At 43.8% G+C, this 18,469-nt stretch overlaps 1 protein-coding gene across 2 annotated transcripts in view; it reads left to right on the top strand.

Moving 5' to 3' along the window:
• The window catches only part of vps13a (vacuolar protein sorting 13 homolog A), a 645,125-nt gene that overhangs the window by 295,784 nt on the left and 330,872 nt on the right, over nucleotides 1-18,469 (top strand). For both annotated transcript variants that reach the window (XM_070882697.1, XM_070882688.1), the window contains exon 30: nucleotides 3,493-3,609. In XM_070882697.1, coding sequence (XP_070738798.1) covers nucleotides 3,493-3,609 — 117 coding nt within the window. The remainder of the gene's footprint in view (nucleotides 1-3,492; nucleotides 3,610-18,469) is intronic.

Below are 18,469 nucleotides of genomic sequence, written 5' to 3'. Positions count from 1 at the left end.
GGGAAACCGTGGAATGTCCCACCGGCACTCAAAAGCACTAGTCACGGAAGGGGCTATCAACTCCATGACCGCCGCCGCCTCAAGATTCAGTAGAACAGTGTGGCCTTCATCCATCTCCATCCCTTCCCCCTCCCCCTCACCCCCATGTTGGTCTGGAGGGTTGGGTTGGAAGATGTTCTCCTCTTCAAGCTCGTCTGCGTCTGAATAATCTTCTGCGCCTTCAGAATTGGCCTCAAGTTCTGCAAAATATAACAGAACAGTCAAATGGTTAGCAGCAGAGGAGGGGGCAAAATGGGTGGCATGAGTAGGCTCACGCATAGCAGGCCAAGCAGCAGATTGATTTGAAGGGCCATGATGAATTTTCAGGACTTGCCCTCTCCCTCGAGTGTGGGCCCAGCTTGACCCATCAAAGCAGCAACCCTCTCTTCCAAGGGTGTTAGTGGGTGCAGATTTGGTGGGCCTCCTCTTGTTTGAGTTCTTTCCCTTTTGTTGTGGGCCAATTTCCTCTTCAAAGATGAAAATGCAACTTTTTAGAGAGGGTGTCTTTCTGCTGGGTGGGACATATACAGCTGGTCACATTTACAATTGCATTGAATAAATGAAAATATTACTTACACTAACTACTTGACCAAGGTCCTGCCATTTCTTTTTATACTGGCTTCCAGATCTCTTGGTGTTCATCACTGCGCATTAATCTTCTGCTACTTGGTTCCAGCATTGTTTCTTTTCTTTTGGTGACACTTTTATGTGACCTCTGCTGGTATCCAGCTCCTGCCATCTGTTCTCAATCACAGGAACTAGTGTCTCCACTTCTTCCACCAAGAAATTATTTGTCCTTGGTCTGTGTGTTGCTGTATTGCTGCAGCTGCTCTTAGACACACACAGCACTTTTTCAAAAGCTCTCTGATGCACAGCACTGCTTCTGCATGCAGTTTGCAATTTTTCAAAACACAGCACTCCTTCTGGCACACACACACAAGTTGCTCTTTAAAAATGGCCGATTAGCAACTCTGAGCTCTACTGCGCATGCGTGGCCATTTCAGCGACATCAAGAACGTCACTTTTTTTCCACCGCGCATGCGCAGAAGGCCCGGCTCCTTTTTCCAGCGCAGACCGCAGGCTCCACCCGCGGAGGCGATTGGCCATGCTGTGTGGCTGCAGATTAGAGGCCAAACATAGGGAAAACTACGAAGATTTTTTCCTGGCGCATCTATTCACGTAATTAAGCAGCGCAACTTGGGCAAGTACGCCAGAAACGGACTCGGGGAAAATTGAGCCCAATGGGTTATGCTGATAGAGTTCAATGAGGAAGGATCGGAGGAGGCTTGAGTGAAGCATTACTACCGACCATGGACTGGTTGGGCCAAATGACCTGTTTCTATGCTGTATGTTCTACATAATTCTATATTACTCAGATGAGGATTAGAAAAGTGACCTTGTCATAAGGATTGACTATGTTGGACTCTGAAATAACACAAATGAATTTCAGAAATAAGTACTGAAATTAAAATACTGATAGTGAAGCATCTGCAATATGAATGAGAGGTGATCTTATTGAAACATATAAGATACTGGGGGGGCTCGACAAGGTAAATTCAGAGAGGATGTTTCCACTCGTGGGGGAATCTAAAACTAGGGGACGTAGTTTAAGAATAAGAGGTCGCCCATTTACAACTGAGATGAGGAGGAATTTCTTCTCTCAGGGTTGTAAATCTGGAAAATTTCTGCCCCAGAGAGTTGTGGAGGCTGGGTCATTGAATATATTTAAGATGGAGATAGACAGATTTTTGAAAGATAAGGGAGTGAAGGGTTATGGGGAGCGGGTAGGGAAGTGGAGCTGAGCCCAAGGTCAGAGCAGCCATAATCTTATAGAATGGCGGAGCAGGCTCAATGGGCTGAATGGCCTACTCCTGCTCCTATTTCTTATGTTCTTATGAAAGTATTGTCAGCGAACGGTGCCTGCGTGTGCAGCCAATATGTAGAAAGAACCACTTTCATTTAAATAGCACCTTTTACAAGGAAGAATTTCCTATATTGCATCAGAGGTGTAATTTAAAAAAATGGATGCTGAGCTGAAGAAGGAGAGGGGGTTCGGGGTGATGTCTTGGTCGAGTAAAAGGTTACTGATATGAAGAGGCAAGGCAATAATGGAATTTAAACATGAGAATGAGAATTTTAAACTGAAAGTGTTGGGGACCAGGAGCTAATGTAGGTCAGCAAGGACAGAGGGGATGTATGAGCAGGATTTGGTGCAGGATAATATACCAGCAGCAAATTTTGGATGAGCTAAAATTTAGAGGGTGAAGGATAGAAAGTCAGCCATTACAATATTGGAATATTCGAGTTTGGAGGTAAACAAAGTATGGATAAAGATTTCAGTAGCTGATGGACTGAGGGGGACAATGTTAAGGAGAACATTTAGGCTTGAACTGATGAGTGGCAAGTAAAATTCACACCACACAAGTGCCAGGTAATGGCTATCTCCACCAAACGAGTGTCTTAACCACCACCCCTTGACATTCAATGGGATTATCATCGCTGAATCCACCATCTTCAACATCCTGGGGGTCACCATTGACCACAAACTTAACTGGGTCAGCCACATAAATACTGCGGCTGCAAGAGCAGATCAGAGGCGAGTGACTCAACTTCTGACTCACTTATAGTCTTTCCACCAACTTAAAAGCACAAGTCGGGAGTGTGATGGAATACTCTCCACTTGCCTGGTTGAGTGCAGCTTTAACTACACGCAAGAAGCTAGACACTATCCGGAGCAAAGCAGCTCGCTTATAGCACCCCATCCACCAACTTAACCGTTCACTCCCTGCACCAATGGTGCACCTTTGACAAGATACATTGCAACAACTTACCAAGACTGCTTCAACAGCACCTCCCAAACCTGTAACCTCTCCCAACTAGAAGGACAAGGACATCAGGCACTTGAGTACATCACCACCTGCAACTTGAAAATATATCGTTGTTTCTTCATAGTCGCTGAGTCAAAATCCTGGAACTCCCACCCGAACAGCACTGTGGGAATACCTTCACCTCACTGACTCTAGCAGTTCAAGAGGGTGGCTCACCACCGCCGCCTTGAGAGCAATTAGGGATAGGAAATAAATGCTGACCGTGCCAATGACGCCCACATCCCATGAATGAATTTTTTTTTATTCCTTATCCTCTACATTCCTTGGATATGTATTGTGCCTTGATATGTTCTGCAGAAACTACAGCCACATCCTCAATATGCACGTAAAAATTGTAGATGGGCAATGCCTCACACTATTTCCATCTCCCGAGTTGTGTGTAAATGTGACAAACTAATGGTGAGTGGAGAATGCACGTCAAAGGTGCTCTCACTCATACATTCTCCACATATTGTAGGAGCTTACACAAGTTGTACACAAGGTTATCTGTAATCTGCCTTTATCTTTTGTTTGTTCAGTTTATATTTAACTTCAACTACTTAAGTGTTGTTTTAATACCTTTCAGCTTCTAAAAAATCTAAGTTTGAAGATGTGATCAACCTCCATACATGTGCAGAGTTGGCACGTCTGAAAGTTTTCATCTGTGATCAAAAAAAAAGAATTGCAGAAATAAGCATTGAAGGTAAGTAATTAAGATAGTGTTTTTATGGTAAATACTGACTCTTCTTAATCACTTGTGAGTTAAGGTAGGCTTTTCCCCAATACAGTGATCATCATCATAGGCTGTCCCTCGGAGTCAAGGATGACTTGCTTCCACACTAAAAATGAGTTCTCAGATGACTGAAGAGTCCGATGCGGGACTTACGGTCTCTGTCACAGGTGGGGCAGACGGTGGTTGAAGGAATGGGTGGGTGGAGTGCTTCGGTTGCTGCATGCTCCTTCCGCTGTCGGCGCTTGGCTTCAGATTGCTCTTGGCGAAGAGACTCGAGGTGTTCAGCGCCTTCCCAGATGCTTTTCCCCCACTTTGGGCGGTATTGGGCCAGGGATTCCCAGGTGTCGGTGGGGATGTTACATTTTTTCTAGGAGGCTTTGAGGGTGTCCTTGAAGCATTTCCTCTGCGAACCTGGGGCTTGCTTGCCGTGTCAGAGCTCCGAGTAGAGCGCTTGTTTTGGGCGTCTAGTGTCGGGCATGTGGACGATGTGGCCGGTCCAGCGGAGCTGATCGAGCGTGGTCAGTGCTTCGATGCTGAGGATGTTGGCTTGAGTATGGACACTGACGGTGCGCCTAACCTGCCAGGATCTTGCGGAGGCAGCGTTAGTGGTACTCCAGTGTTTTGAGGTGCCTGCTGTACATAATCCATGTCTCTGAGCCATATAGGAGGGCGGGTATCACTACTGCTCTGTAGCCCATGAGCTTGGTGCCGGGTTTGAGGTCCTGGTCTTCAAACACAGTCTCCCTCAGGTGACCGAAGGCTGCACTGGCACACTGAAGGCGGTGTTGGACCTCGTCATTGATGTCTGCCCTTATTGACAGTAGGCTCCCGAGGTATGGAAAATGGTCCACGTTGTCCAAGGCCTCGTCGTGGATTTTGATAACTGGGGGGCAGTGAGTGCTATGTGGCGGAAGCAGTGCTCAACTGAAACTCCTAAATATATTTTACGTAATAAATTTTATTTATCATGTATACTTGTTTAAAAATCTGTATCCGAAGATTCCACTGCAGCTTTTGGAAATTAGTAATGTTCAACAGATAGTATAGCAAAATAAAAATCCCTGGTGTCTGTTTATCTGTTAGCGATTTTTTTTTTAAAGGTATGAGTGAAATTGTGATGACAAAGATGACAGTACTTCTATTTACTTCTATTTACATTCACTGTCAGTTGCTAAGACATCCAGATCAGGTATCGCATAGCTCAGATACAGAATAAAGTTCTCTCTACTGTGCATCAACAATGTGCCTTAAACCCAACCTTCTCTGACAAATATACATGTTTTGTTCTATTAGGTTGATGTATAATTTTAAAGTAAGGCCTCCAATTTGTTTCTTAAAAGCCTTAGTTTTCTAAGAGCCTAGCATTCACTAGTGGGTGTCTGGTGCTTATCCTGGTTAGTTTCCATATCCCAATGGCAACTTTGTAACTCGGGTAAAACTATGTCCATGGAAATTGTATTTAAACCCATCAAATCGCTGAATTTTGGTCGAGTTGCGCGCGCAAGTAAATATGCACAAATCTCCTTGATCTTTTATGATCGTCTGTCAGAACACATCTCCACCCAGAATAATAGTCCCAGTCCCAAGTTACAGAGCCTTTTACGCAAATTTTCAAAACTGCGCTTGCTCAAATGTTTGCTTGCTTACGATCAGGTGCAGCAAGAGTACAGTCATTTTTCTGGTGCTTTGTTACAATTTCTTTGTGTTTTAAAAACATTTATTCTCAAGAGACCTGCACTGTAATTTCTGTTTCTTTGAATGCATTTTTATAGAATTTGTCTCAGTCGCATTAAAAATTGAAAAGCTTCCCCAATTTCAGGTTCTTAAGCATTCTGTGCTGAATATGCATGAATGATGGTGGTATGAGTTGAAACTAAAATTTTCATACTTAAAGAAGGAATACATTTTGAGAGTTTGGTGTTTTCCTTGGATCTCGATTGCTAACACTGATTTTCTTCCATTTATGCCCATTTTTACATTTGGGCATATGCGAATGTGATTGGCAGGAAATTTGTGTGTAATTTTATATCATCGGGTGTAACTTTTGGACTACACCCCCAAAGGAAATTCCAGGTCATTGTCTCTTGAGTGAGATTCCTAATTTCATTGTCTATTTATGTGCCAATTTATGACAGTTTGGTTGTATGCATCAGCACTGTCCATAAACTGAATTGAGAATGCCCAAACTTAGTTTATGAAGAACCTTTGCATTTGGAGGAGAAAAGGAAACTTTTGTTCCATCAGTTTGTGCTGGATTTGAACCAGGTACAGAAGTGCAAAGTCAGCATACATAGAATTTATAGCACAGACACAGGCCAACTGGTCTATGTCGGTGTTTGTGCTCCTCATGAGCCGCCTCCCACCATACTTCAACTGACCCCCCATCAGCACACCTTTCTATTCTTTTCTCCCTCATGTATTTATCTAGCTTCCTCTTAAATGCATCTCTGCTGCTCGTCTCAACTACTCCTTGTGATAGCAAGTTCTACATTATAACTATTCTTTGGGTAATGAGATTTCTCCTGAATTTGTTATTAGATTGATAAGTGACTATTTGTGTCCTCTAGTTTTGACTCTCCACAAGTGGTAACATCTTTTCTACATCTACCCTATCATACCTCTTCACAATGTTAAGGATCTCTATTACGTCATCCCTCAGCTTTCTCTTTTTTTATAATAGTTGTAATCTCTTCGTTCTGGTATCATTCTTATAAATCCTTTTTTGCAACTTCTCCAGTGCTTCTTTATACTTTTTACATGGAGACCAGACTATGCACAGTACTCTTAAGTATGAACTAATCATGATTTTGTGGCCAAGAAATTCATTTCAGGTGGTATCGGATCGACCAACCATTATACGCAGCGCCTGATGATCAATTCCATTGCACTCAATGGAACTGAACATCAGGTGTTGTGTATCAAGGGCTGCCGATCCAATACTGCCCAAGATGAATTTCTCGGCCTGTATGTTTAACATAACCTCTCTACTTTTCAATTATGTTCCTATCGAAATAAACCCCAGTGCTTTGTTTGTATTTTAATATATTTGTTAACCTGTGTTACTACTTCTAATGGTTGTGAATTTGGATCCCTTTGGTCCATTTAGAGTCTTATGTTGCAAGGAGTATGTGGCTTCTGTAATTGTCCTATTGGTCTGCACAGAGTGATCTTAAAAGTAGTGATTCTAAACAGAGTGTTAAAGTTGAGAATTTGGAGAGAGTGGGAATTCAGAGCAGAGGGGGAAGGAGATGTTGCTTTTTGCCTCCAATACCTGTAGTGCTTTATGTTTATTTAATTTAATCTATCTATAACTTAAACTAGATCAAGTAATTAGTTTAAAAAAAACGAAACTAATAAGCTAAGTTAATTAAATAAAATACATAAACTCCAATTCATTAAATAAATAAAACAAGGTTACAAAAGGATGGCAGTGTAGGTTATGTGCTGCAACTGCAGTATGTGAGGATCTGTGGAGAGGATCCGATCCCAGTCTGTGTCTGTGTCTCGAGGAACTTCAGCTCAAAGTTGTTGAGCTGGACTCTGAAGTGTAGACATTGCAGGGCATCAGAGAGTGGGAGAGTTACCTGGACACTGTGATCCAGGAGACAGTCACACCCCTTGAGTTGGGTCTGGTTAGTGGCCAGGAATAGGAATGTGACTTCAATTCAGGCAGGTAAGCGGACCCCAGGTGTTGTGCTGGAGGAGCATTAGCCTTTTCCCTTATCCATCAGATAATGAGGTTTTTGCTGCCAGTTTGGATGAGGACAGAATTTGCAGGGTGTATGAGCAAACTGACCACGGCAGGAGGCCATTCAAGTTGGGGGGAGTGAAAAGGAATGTTGTACGAGTAGGGAACAGTATAGTAAGGGGGATAGATTCTGTTCTACTGTTCTCTGCAGCCGCGACCGGGAGTTCTGAAGGCTTTGGTGCCTGCCGCCAGGATTAAGGCTATGTCCTTCATCTAGAGAAGAATTTGGAGTGGGAGGGGGAGGATCCAGTTGTTGTTGACATGGCATAGGTAGAAGTAGGATTGAGGTTCTGAAGAGAGAGTTTGAGAAGCCTCAAAGGTGGGGTGGGGATGTCACCTGCAGTGAAATTAAAAAATCTAGAGTAAAGTCAAGGCAATGGAGCAGTGTAGCGATTTGGGTAAAGATAAGCAAAATGTGACAGGCAGGTACAGAGTGTTTAATGTTAATAGTGCATCAGTGAATAAGGTGAAAGCAGCGAATAATAAGTTTAAATTAAAGGCTCTTAATTAAATTAAAGGAAATTAGTGGATAAATAGATATAAATGGGTTTGATCTAATAGCCATTACAGAGACGTGGTTGCAAGGTGACCAAGGTTGGGAATTAAATATTCCAGGATAATTGAAGTTTCAAAAAGATAGGCAGAATGGAAAAGAGGTGGAGGGGGGAGGCGGGTTGCCTTCATAATAAAGAATGACAAAAGGACAGTGGCGAGAAAGGATCTTGGCTCGGAAGATCAGTATGGATGGAGAGGAGAAATAAAAAGGTGCAGGAAACACTAGTGGAAGTACTTTATAGGCCCCCTAACAGTAGCTATACTGTTGGACATAGTATTAATCAAGAAATAATAGGAGCTTGTAACAAAGGTAATGCAATGATCGTGGGGGCTTTAATCTTCACATAGACTGAGCAAATCAAATTCACAAAGATAGTTTGGAGGATGAGTTCATGGAATGTAATGGAATGCAGTAATCTCATTGTAAAGAATCCTCTGGGGAAGAGTGTCAATAATATGATAGAATTTTACATTGGGTTTGAGTGAGATACTTCAGTCCAAAACTACCGTCTTAAACTTAAAGCCAATTACATAGGTATGAGGGGCAAGTTGACTAAGGTAGATTAGGAAATTAGATTAAAAGGTATGATGGTAGATAAGCAGTGGCAAACATTTAAAGAAAAATTCCAAAATTCTCAACGAATATACATTCCATTGAGAAACAAAAACTCCACAGGAAACATGATCCATCCGTGGCTAACTAAAGAGATTAAGAATAGTATTAGATTAAAAGAAGAGGCTTATAGTGTTACAAAGAATAGCCGAAAGCTGAGAGCTTTAGAAACCAGCAAAGGATGACCAAAAAAATGGATAAAAAGGGGGAAATTAAAATGAGAGTAAACTAGCAAGAAATATAAAAAAACGATTGCAAGAGCTTTTACAGGTATATAAAAAGAAAAGACTAGCAAAAGTAAACATTGGTCCCTTAGAGGCTGAGACAGGAGAAATTATAATGGGGAATAAGGAAATAGCAGATACTTTAAACAAATATTTTGTATCTGTCTTCACAGTAGAAGATGCAAAAAGCATACCAAAAATAGCAGGGAACCAAGGGGCTAATGAGAATGAGGAACTTAAAGTAATTAATATAAGTAGAGAAAAAGTACTTGAGAAACTAATGGGATTAAAAGCTGACAAATACCCTGGACCTGATCGCTTTCAGCCTAAGGTTCTAAAATAGGTGGCTGTAGAGATAGGGGATGCATTGATTGACAGACAGAAAACAGAGAGCAGGTATAAACGGGTCATTTTCAGGTTGTCAGGGTGTAACTTGTGCAATGCTGCAAGGATAAATGCTTGGGCCTCAGCTATTTAAAATCTATATTAATGACTTAGATGAAGGGACCGAGTGTAATGCATCCATGTTTGCTGATGATACAAAGCTAGGTTTGAAAGTAAGCTGTAAGGAGGACACAAAGAGCCTGCAAAGTGATATAGACAGGTTAAGTGAGTGGGCAATAAAGTGGCAAATGCGGTATAATGTGGGGAAATGTGAGGTTATTCACTTTGGTAGGAAGAATAGAAAAACAGAATATTTTTTAAATGGTGAGAAACTATTAAATGTTGGTATTCAGAGAGATTTAGATGTCCTCGTACAGAGAAATAATGAGTTAGCATGCAGGTGCAGCGAATAATTACGAAGGCAAATGGCATGTTGGCCTTTATTGCAAGGGAGTTGGAGTACAAGAGTGAGGAAGTCGAACGACAATTGTTACAGGGCTTTTATTGAGACCACACCTGGAATACTATTAGAATAGCAGAATTCTGCGGATGCTGGAATCTGAAATAAAAACAGAAAATGCTAGAAATATTCACCAGGTCAGGCAGCATCTGGAGAGAGAGAGAAACAGAGTGTTAACAGTTCAGGTCTGTGAACTTTTGTCAGAACTGGAAAATGTTAGCAATGTAACAGATTTTAACCAAATGCAGAGGCAGGGAAGGGGGTGGGTGCGAGGAAGGAACAAAAGGGACAGTCTGTCTTCCCTTTCCACCTTTCCTTGGAATACTGTGGTCTCCTTATCTTAGGAAGGATATATTTGCCTTGGAGATGGTGCAACAAAGGTTCACTAGATTAATTGCTGGGATGAGAGGGTTGTCCTATGCAAAGAGATTGAGTAGATTGGGCCTATCCTCTCTGGAGTTTAGAAGAATGACAGTTGATCTCATTGAAACATACAACATTATGAGGGGAATTGACAGGGTAGATGCTGAAAGGTTCTTTCTCCTGGGTGGAGAGTCTAGAATTGGGGGCATAGTCTCAGGATAAGGGGTCGGCCATTTAGAAACATAGAAAATAGGTGCTGGAATAGGCCATTCGGCCCTTCGAGCCTGCACCACCATTCAATATGATCATGGCTGATCATGCAACTTCAGTACCCCATTCCTGCTTTCTCTCCATACCCCTTGATCACTTTAGCCGTAAGGGGCACATCTAACTCCTTTTTGAATATATCTTACAAACTGGCCTCAACAACTTTCTGTGGTAGAGAATTCCACAGGTTCACAATTCTCTGAGTGAAGAAGTTTCTCCTCAGCTCGGTCCTAAATGGCTTACCCCTTATCCTTACACTGTGGCCCCTGGTTCTGGATTTCCCCAACATCGGGAACATTCTTCCTGCATCTAATCTGTCCAATCCCGTCAGAATTTTATATGTTTCTATGAGATCCTCTCTCATTCTTCTAAATTCCAGTGAATATAAGCCTCGTCGATCCAGTCTTTCTTCATATGTCAGTTCTGCCATCCTGGGAATCAGTCTGGTGAACCTTCGCTGCACTCCCTCAATAGCAAGAATGTCCTTCCTTAGATTAGGAGACCAAAACTGTACACGATATTCAAGGTGAGACCTCACCAAGGCCCTGTACAATTGCAGTAAGATCTCCCTGCTCCTATACTCAATTCCTCTCGCTATGAAGGCAAACATGAAATTTGCCGCCTTCACCGCCTGCTGTACCTGCATGCCAACTTTCAATGACTGATGTACCATGACACCCAGGTCTCGTTGCACCTCCCCTTTTCCTAATCTGTCACCATTGAGATAATAATCTGCCTTCCTGTTTTTGCCACCAAAGTGGATAACCTCACATTTATCTACATTATACTGCATCTGCCATGCATCTGTCACACTGCAGCCTCTTAGCATCCTCCTCATAGCTCACACTGCCACCCAGCTTAGTATCATCTGCAAACTTGGAGATATTACATTCAATTCCTTCGTCTAAATCATTAATGTATATTGTAAATAGCTGGGGTTCCAGCACTGAACCTTGCGGTACCCCACTAGTCGCTACCTGCCATTCTGAAAAGGACCTGTTTATTGCTACTCTTTGCTTCCTGTCTGCCAACCAGTTCTCTATCCATGTCAATATATTATCCCCAATTCTATGCGTTTTAATTTTGCACACTAATCGATTGTGTGGGACCTTGTCAAAAGCCTTTTTGAAAGTCCAAATACACCACATCCACTGTTTCTCCCTTGTCTACTCTACTAGTTACATCCTCAAACAATTCTAGAAGATATGTCAAGCATGATTTCCCTTTCATAAATTAATGCTGACTTGGATCAATCCTGTCACTGCCTTCCAAATGCGCTGCTATTTCATCTTTAATAATTGATTCCAACATTTTCTCCACTAGTGATGTCAGGCTAACCGGTCTTCTCTCTCACTCCTTTTTTTAAAAAGTGGTGTTACATTAGCTACCCTCCAGTCCATAGGAACTGATCCAGAGTCTATAGAATGTTGGAAAATGACCATCAATGCATCCACTATTTTTAGGGCCACTTCCTTAAGTACTCTGGGATGCAGACTATCAGGCCCTGGGGATTTATCGGCCTTCAATCCCATCAATTTCCCGAACACAATTTCTTGACTAATAAGGATTTCCTTCAGTTCCTCTTCTCGCGAGACCCTTGGTCCCCTAGTATTTCTGGAAGGTTATTAGTGAAGACAGAAACAAAGTATTTGTTCAATTAGTCTGCCATTTCTTTGTTCCCCATTATAAATTCTGACTGCAAGGGACCTACATTTGTCTTCACTAATCTTTTTCTCTTCACATATCTATAGAAGCTTTTGCAGTCAGTTTTTAAGTTCCCTGCAAGCTTACTCTCATACTCTATTTTCCCCCTCCTAATTAAACACTTTGTCCTCCTCTGCTGAATTCTAAATTTCCTCAGGTTTGCTGCTTTTTCTGGCCAATTTATATGCCTCTTCCTTAGCTTTAACACTATCCCCAATTTCCTTTGTGAGCCACGGTTGAGCCACTTTCCCCATTTTATTTTTACGCCAGTCAGGGATGTACAATTGCTGAAGTTCATCCATGTGGTCTTTAAATGTCTGCCATTGCCTATTCACCGTCAACCCTTTAAGTATCATTCACTAGTCTATCCTAGCCAATTAACGTCTCATACCATCGAAGTTACCTTTCTTTAAGTTCAGGACCCTAGTCTCTGAATTAACTGTGTCACTCTCCATCTTAATAAAGAATTCTACCATATTATGGTCACTCTTTCCCAAGGGGCCTCGCACAACAAGATTGCTAATTAATCCTCTCTCATTACACAACACCCAGTCTAGGATGGCCAGCTCTCTAGTAGGTTCCTCGACATATTAGTCGAGAAAATCATCCCTGATACACTCCAGGAAATCCTCCTCTACCGTATTGCTACCAGTTTGGTTAGCCCAATCGATATGTAGATTAAAGTCGCCCATGATAACTGCTGTACCTTTATTGCACGCATCCCTAATTTCCTGTTTGATGCCATCCCCAATCTCCCTACTACTGTTTGGTGGTCTGTACACAACTCCCACTAGTGTTTTCTGCCCTTTGGTGTTCCGCAGCTCTACCCACATCATGCAAGCTAATATCCTTCCTTACTATTGCGTTAATCTTCTCTTTAACCAGCAACTCTACCCTGCCTCCTTTTCCTTTCTGTCTATCCTTCCTGAATATTGAATGCCCCTGGGATGTTGAGTTCCCAGCCTTCGTCACCCTGGAGTCATGGCTCCGTAATCCCAATTACATCATATCCATTAACCGCTATCTGCGCAGTTAATTCATCCACCTTATTACGAATGCTCCTCGCATTGAGACACAGAGCCTTCAGGCTTGTTTTTTAACACACTTTGTCTCTTTAGACTTTTGCTGTACAGTGGCCCTTTTTGATTTTTGCCTTGGGTTTCTCTGCCCTCCACTTTTACTTTTCTTCTTTCTATCTTTTGCTTCTGCCCCCATTTTACTTCCCTCTGCTTCCTGGCATAGGTTCCCATTCCCCTGCCATATTAGTTTAACCCCTCCCCAACAGCACTAGCAAACACTCCCCCGAGGACATTGGTTCCAGTCCTGCCCAGGTGCAGACCATCCGCCTCCCCCTGCTCTAGTGCTATCTGACTCTCGCAATCCTTTGTGCACCTTGTTTCTCCTTTCTAATGCTACATCCTGGTGCCCATCGCCCTGCCAAATTAGTTTAAACCCTCACCAACTGTTATGTATGCAACCCTATGTAACCAGCATGTCACCGCCACCAGAGGATGCATCTGTTGGAGTCCGAAGGGATTCCAGCATCCCTTGGGAGCACTGTATATAAGCAGGCCTCCCATGCTGTAGCAACACTCTGGAGTTAGAATAAAGGAACTAAGGTCACACTTACGTCTACAGTACTCAGTTACATTACTCTAGTATGAACATAACACCAACAGTCTAGCAACCCCCCGCCACCTAGTGAGGACATTGGTCCCAGCTCTCTTGAGGTGTCTGTACAGGTCCCACCTCCCCCAGAACCAGTCCCAATGTCCCAGGCAGCTAAAACCTTCCCTCCTGGACCATCTCTTCAGCCACGCATTCTTCTGCTCAGTACTCCTATTTCTATACTCATGAGCTCGTGGCAGCAGGAGTCATCTGGTGGTTACTACCTTTTGAGGCCCTGCTTATTAATCTTTCCGAGGTCCCTAAAATCTGCCTGCAGGACCTCATCCCTTTTCTACCTATGCTGTTGATAATAGATATGGACCATGACCTCTGGCTGGTCACCCTCCCTCCCCCCACCCCCCACCTCGGAATGTTCTGTAACGGCTCAGTGACATCCTTGACCCTGACACCAGGGAAGCAACATACCATCATGGAATCATGCCTGCGGTTGCAGAAACGCCTGTCTGTTTCCCTATCGAATCTCCTATCACTATTTCCCGATTTTCCTCCTCCACCTGCACCCCCTCCCCCATACAGCTGAGCCACCTGTGGTGCCATGAACTTGGCTCAGGCTGTAAACCCCAGAGGAACTATGGCCATGGTTAGAGAGTGGGATGCATTCAGGGGACTCCTGCACTACCTACCTGGTCTTCTTTGTCTGTCTGATGATCACCCATTCCTCTCTGCCTGCATACTCTTACGCTGCAGGGTGACCTCCTCCTGAAACATGCTATCTACATAGCTCTCAGCAGGACCACTCTCACGTGATGCCTCAAGCTCCGCAACCTGGCGCTTGAGCTCCTCCAGCTGATGGCACTTCATGCACATGTGGTTGTCCAGGACACGGAAAGCGACCTGGCATTCCCACATGGCACAGGATGTGCATTCCAAGGGACTGAGATGTCCTGCCATGCATCTACTTAATAGACTCTTAACTAACTTAACAGAAATAAACTTAAGACTTAAAAAAAATCACTAGCTACTCACCAGTCAGTTCCTTCCCTTGTGCTGACGTCACTTGAGGTTTGTTACTTTGATCCCTGATGCTCACACTCCTTCCAAGCTCTGGGCTCTCTGGCCTACCTTTATCTGCGGCCGCTCCTCTCGCTCTCTGCAGGACCACTCTCATGCCTATTAACTTGAATACTTGGGTTCTGTGGCTCCACTCCTCCTTTTAGTTCGACATCTCAACTGCCTTCTTTCTCTCCGCCGAATTCTTGCTCTCACCAAATTCCTCCACTCTATGCGGTCCACTCCGATTGCATCCTCCCAGCTCTGTCTCCAAACTCTGTGCTCAAGCTCTCCTCATTTCCCCTCGATTTCATTTGCCAATTATTTTAAACCCACCCACTTGCGAGAGGAAATAGTTTTTCCCTACTTGCTCTATCGACAACCCTCATAACTTGAGTAATTCAATTAGATCACCCCTTAACATTCTCTGCTCGAAGAAGAACAATCCCAGTTTCTCAAATCTGTCCACATAACTGATCTTCCTCATCCCGGTAAACCTCCTCTGTAACCTCTCCAGGTCCTTGCTCTCTTCCTTCTATCCCTTCGCCAATTTCGTACCCAAGTTACCACCATCCCTTTTATACCATGTGCTATTTTCTGAATTAGCCTGTTATGAGGTACTTAATCAAATGCCTTTTGAAAGTCCATGTATACAATATCTACTGCACTGCCTTCATCAACCCTCTCTGAGTTCTTTGATGAAGTAACAATCAGGTTGGTCAGACACCATTTGGCTATAACAAATCCATACTGGCTGACCCTTATTAACCCATCCTTCTCTCAAGTGAGAATTAATTTTGTCATTGACAATGGTCTCTAGTAGTTTTCTCAACACTTCATGTTAGACTGATTAGTCTAGTTACCAGATTTTTCCCTCCCCTTTTTTTGGACAGAGGTGTAACATTTCAGTCTTCTGCTACCGACTCGAGTATCCAAGGTGGATTGAAAGATTGTGGTCAGCTTCTGCTATCACCATCCTGGCTTCCCTCAGCAACCAAGAATGCATCCCATCTGGACTTGTTGGGCTAGAAATTGCATAGCATAGCGCCCCGTTTGGGGTGATTACTTTTGCAGGAGCACTAAAGTATCGCTGGGTGAAAAAGATTTGCAGCTGATAGAATTTCCGCTTTAGCGCTCCAAGATGAAAGTGGAGCGCTAAATCAAGTGAGAGAGGCGGTAGCGGCAGAGCGCTGCACAATGTTCCGTGCCATCTTTGGAGGCTCCTTCCCTCACTTAAAGGGAAGGACCAATGTTGGTTTCATGCAATCTTCATATCTCTGTGGGGCCACGAGACCTGCACTAGGTACATAACAGCCCCAAGCACTGAGTGCAGGGCTGACGAATCGCGGGGTCCAAATAAAACAGTCTGGGGATATTAATAAATGTTGTCCTACCTGACCATCACTGCCTCTAAATAACACTCCCCAAGCGGCCAGCTGAGGTGACAATGCCTTCTGCAGTTGCCTTTGTTGGCACCCGGCGATGCTGCAGGGGGCAGGAGTGAATATTGCAGGGTGCTGCGCACGGAATTATGTCATGATCTATGAGTGAGGCAGTAAGTGTTAGTACCAGCGCAAAACCGTCAGGGAAGTTCACAAGTATCATTACCGCCGCCCCCCCCCAGGAGGTGCTAACAGGAGGCGCAAACCAGACCAGTTTATCCCCCGTTAACTTTCATTGATGCCAACCTATTTAGCTCCTCCTTTATATCTATTTTTGTCCTATCCAATATCTCTACTCTTCCCTCATCTACTCTGGCATTAATTTCAACCTCTTTTGTGAAGACAGATGTGCAAAAGTATTGCCAGGCGCTATACAATTCCACCGGATGCAAACTTCCAGTGTAGTGCTTCAGGAGGGAAATGGAGCGCTAAATCAAGCACTACAACTTCTCTTGAAGCATGAAACGGAGCAAGAGGGGCGGTAGCAGCATAGCGCTGCACAATATCCCGTGAAGCGCTGCTGGAATCACAGGCTCCTTCCCTCCCTTGAAGGGAAGGGCCAATGCTGAGGTCATTTGAAGGTAAGGCTTCGACTTGTCGGCGACGACACCTGCGATCCACGAGGATCAGCCCCAAGCACTCCCAACAGAGTGCAGGGCTGATCCATCACTGTATTGGACAAATTCAAAAAGCAGCATAGTGGGATGACTTCTTTTGGCCTACCTGACCACAAATGCCTTTAATTACTGCTGTCAAGTGGCCAGCCAAGCTCACATGGCCTCCTGCAGCTGCCGTTGTTGACGCTCAGCGATGTTACAGGGGGCGGAAGTGAATTTAGGATCCAGGGCTATGCATCGGATGATGTCACGATCTCCAGGGCGCAGGAGCTTGGGCCGGTAAGGTATAGCGCCAGCGCTAAGCCGCCATGCAAGTTTGTGGTTATCAGTACTTTCGCTGCGCCCTGTCGGTATGCTGTTAGCCCCCCTGTTATTGCCCGCCCAGAGGCACTAACGGGAGGTGCAATGGGGGTCAATTTCTCCACCAAAGTATTAATTCTGTACCTTGATCACAGCCTCTGCCTCACAGAAAGACTTCCTTTTTTTGTCCCTGATCCACTCCACCATTCCTATAACTATCTCTTTACATGTTTTGGTGTGATACAATTGGGAAGGTGCCCTTGGGTGTGGGAGGATTTGGAGGTGGGGGGGTCCCTGGATTTAACAATGCATTGTGATATGAGTGGCACGAGTTCAGCGGGGGGGGGGAGCTGAGTGAGGAAGTGATGGGATGTTGGAACACTGGAAGTTGGGTCTGGGAACACAAGAAGAAGAGTCCTCGGATCTGGGAAGTCCTTGTTGGTGGGTGGATGCTGGGGCATGCGAGCAATTGGGTGGGAGTTAGGAAATATAAGAATAGTGGATTGGAAAGGGGCGTTGGGGTCTCGAAGTTTGGGAATGATATGCGAAGGTCGAAGAGCAAAGAAAGGATGATGCTGGGTTTGGGAATGTGATAATTGGCCAGCAAGTTCAGGGATTAAGAAATATGTTGTGTGCTACGCATCTCCATAGTTTGCAGGTCGATTTTACTCCTCTTCGCTGTTTGTTTCTTGTAGATGGCATCTCGCCCTTGGCTTCCTCATTATTTAAAAAAACTTGCTTGATTTATTGTTGCTTAAACTTGCTACAGAAAGTTAAGTCTAGTAATTAAGAGCATAAGTACCCATTTAACGACATAGTAATTGTTAATGCAATACCAATCAACCTCTCTGGCCCAGAAAGGGAACATTTGAAACTGTGAAGTTTAATTTCTTCAGGTAAGGTTTTCATGGTTTTAATTTTTTTTTCTTTATTTTTTTTTCTTGCTTTTCCTTTCTGTTTCCTCTTTCTTTCAATCTAATCTTTATTTCCCTCTCTTTTATTCTTCTGTATTCCTGTACCTGATTTTAAATCTAATGTACCTACTCTAATTCACCCTCCTTCATAATTTCTCTGTTCTTTCTCAATCTTTAAATCTCATTGTTTAAGGAGGTACAATGTTGGTCCCACCATTCACTAAGGTCCCAGATGCCCCGTTGCTCATGCCACGCTGTTATCTGCTTGCACTTCCATCAAGATACGACACAAAAAAAATTCACGGTGAACGTTGCAGGAAAAATTGTAATTAATGGAGAAGCCCTGCTTCAGCAAGATACGGCCATTAGTGGAATATAGCACCTTCAACAACGCAGTACTTCCTTAGTACTGCACTTGAGTGTCAGCTGAGATTGTGTGCTCAAGTCCTGGGGTGGGGCTTCAACCCACAGCTGTCTGACTCAGAGGCAAGAATGCTACCACTGAACCAAGGCTGGCACCAGTTAAATTATGGATCAGGATAAACTCCAGCAATTTTAGA

Source organism: Pristiophorus japonicus, chromosome 1, assembly GCF_044704955.1.
Source record: "Pristiophorus japonicus isolate sPriJap1 chromosome 1, sPriJap1.hap1, whole genome shotgun sequence".
NCBI classification, from domain to species: Eukaryota; Metazoa; Chordata; class Chondrichthyes; family Pristiophoridae; genus Pristiophorus; species Pristiophorus japonicus.
Note: the sequence above shows the minus strand (reverse complement) of the source record. Positions and strands in the feature narration are given on the sequence as shown.